The sequence below is a fragment of the Gastrolobium bilobum genome, unplaced genomic scaffold (genome assembly GCF_033153095.1).
Source record: "Gastrolobium bilobum isolate Gb01-03AN ecotype WA unplaced genomic scaffold, APGP_CSIRO_Gbil_v1 utg2810, whole genome shotgun sequence".
In the NCBI taxonomy this organism is placed as follows: domain Eukaryota; kingdom Viridiplantae; phylum Streptophyta; class Magnoliopsida; order Fabales; family Fabaceae; genus Gastrolobium; species Gastrolobium bilobum.
The window spans coordinates 840,028-842,531 of record NW_026895666.1 but is presented as its reverse complement, the minus strand read 5'-3'; the positions used below and the strand labels follow the sequence as shown (position 1 = coordinate 842,531).

General features: G+C 44.7%; 1 protein-coding gene across 1 annotated transcript; it reads right to left on the bottom strand.

The window, feature by feature from the left end:
• Positions 1-483: 483 nt before the first annotated feature.
• LOC133288368 (uncharacterized) lies at positions 484-2,082 on the bottom strand. Its single transcript, XM_061486101.1, has one exon. It carries the CDS (start codon positions 1,938-1,940, stop codon positions 771-773), a length of 1,170 nt encoding a protein of 389 aa, XP_061342085.1. The 5' UTR covers positions 1,941-2,082; the 3' UTR covers positions 484-770.
• Between the last annotated feature and the right edge of the window lie 422 nt (positions 2,083-2,504).

The window sequence follows — 2,504 nt, the reverse complement described above, 5'->3', positions numbered from 1 at the left end:
ATCACGTATCCTTTCAAGTGTCATTGAAATTGAAATAATACTTAAAAGATGAGACCTTTCGGCTTGCTCTTAACACTTGTTCATCTTTTCAAGTATCATTCATTCATACCTTGCTAAAATAACATCATTTTAAAATGACTCACCCAATCTCTTTGAGAGCAAAACACGACAACTGCATTTTCTGGCCTGGCATTCGATGGGAGATGATATGATGCTGTGCTGTTCCATACCCACGCACCAGCCATTGTTCTGATTGGAGGCTCAACTTTCAATTAAAAATATTCAATATATGTGTATGTGTATGCTCACATACACACGTGCACTGGTTATTTAGAAACAAGAGCCGTAGCCAGCTAAACATTTCTACTCTGCTCATTCATATAATATGCGAACACAATCAAGCAAAGTAAGAAGAAAATCACAAAAATACACAAGGTAAAGAAAATCATAATAGCAAGTAGCAGTGCATAAAATTAAAAAAGAAAGAACTTGTTCAGGAAATTCATTTTGCTGTACACAGCAGTATTTACTTAACCGTTGATCATTTATTATGAACTTATCATTTATATATATAAAGATAGGATGATCATAAACATGTAAATTTTGAACCTTTTTGATCTATTTTGTGCATTTTGTTTCATAGTACAACATGTTTCCCCAATTCCTCATCGTTTTTAACCCAAAAGTGGGGGAGAGAAAAAAAAAGTAAACCCTGAGATCTTAAAAATAAAATGAAATTAAAAAAAGTGTTCATCCAGTTCCAAGAATCATCACCGGGAAACTGACTGAGCCAGTTTCTCTATTCTTTCCACCAGTTCAGGAGATAGCTTCTTAGCCGGTTTCCGTTCCTTCTCCGGTCGAAAATCGAATCCTAAAGCTTCGGAGACCTCTTCGGAGCTCCACCCTGCTTTTCGGAGCGAGTCCGAAAACTTATCCGCTTTCAAGAGCAGAGCATCTAGCAGCGCTTGATTATCCAACAACACCATATCCCCTTCGAAGAATCCAGAAGCCGAAACCTCCACCATTTCGGATATATCCGATTCGTTCCACCCACCCGCCCTCAAAACCGACCCGATTTGTCCAATGTACTCCTTCACCCAACCCGAGGTTTCAGACCGGGGCATTTCAAAAAACCTCTCCGGCGACGACGCCGACGAAGAAGAGTTCCTCCTCCGGCGATCGGTGGCGGCATCGGTCCAGAACTCCACCCACCTCGGGGTCCTGCCTCCGGTGTCAAGACTCCTCCGAGAGAAAGCGGTTGAGGAACCCGCGGATTTCTCGCTAACGGATCGCTGCTTCTTGAGGACCTGAGGATCGGATTCGGAGCTCCGGAACAGTGACTCGCGTTCGAAGAAATCGGAGAGATCCAAACCGCAGCAGAAGATCCTATTCTCATCAACGAAGAAAACAGGATTTCCGGCGAGAGATGGATTGGATGGAATGTAGCAATGGTTGAAGATTGGAATCAATAGTGGAGCTCTCTTCAGCGCATTCCTCGCAACTCGCAGTGCCTTCTCCGGTTCAGAAGGTCTAGGGCCCCAAGACTTGGACCAGAGAGCGTTCCTCGCGATCTGGAACGAAATCGCGGCGATCGGAAGGTCCAGCGAGGCACGGAGGTGAAGGCGAGAGCCGGCAGAGCGCCAATCAGGGAAACCGGGGCCGACGGGAAAACCGGCGGCGAGAACGGCTCGGAGGTCCGGTGGGAACACGAATCCGAACTCAGCCTCAGCACGCGCGAACTCTGCATCGGAGAGACCAGGTTGCACCCGTATGCCTGAGTTGCGGAGGTGGGTTATGACCTTGTCCACCAGTGAAGAAAATGAAACGACACCGTTACGCACAGGTAGGGACGGTGCTGCGGCAGCTCTCGCCGATAACCGCCGGAGACCGGCTACGTGAGCCGGATTTAGACCGGTCATCCTCCGGTCCACGTCGACCATTTTATTGTAATTGAAGAGGTAGTACTAGTACTAGTACTAGTGTGTATGCGTTTCTCTCTATGTTATTGTTTTGGCTCTCTCTTAACATTAAGGAAAGAGAAACCAGAGAGAAGTGAAGTGAAGGTGAATGTGGAGCAATGCTTTTTCCACAGCCAGAGGACTTTGGCTTGTAGAGAAACCTCCCTATTTATAGCCCCAAAAGAGTGGAACCCACTTTCCGATTTATTTTGGTTATTGAGAATAATTATTTTTTTCCCTCACCTCTTTTTCTTTTTTGGGATACACTATCCTCCTTTTTCCATTTTGCCCCTCTAGCTCTTCTTTTGTTAATCAGTAAATAATCACTTTGCTGGTAAATCGGAAATTGCAAATCATGATATGATATGATATGATAGCTTTTGATCAACGGTTCATTCAAGAATTAAAGAGACAATTGTGGGGGAGTGTTTTTTTTGTTGGGGGGATTGTCCCTTTATCAACGGGAATGGGATTTTTTGCCACCATAAAGCTTCCACGCGGTGCAATTAGTTTTTGTTTTAAGAGGATCACTTAATCCTTTTACAC

What these genes read in the sequence shown, in the direction of transcription:
- LOC133288368 (XM_061486101.1), bottom strand. Translation starts at nt 1,940, where the DNA reads ATGGTCGACGTGGACCGGAGGATGACCGGTCTAAATCCGGCTCACGTA.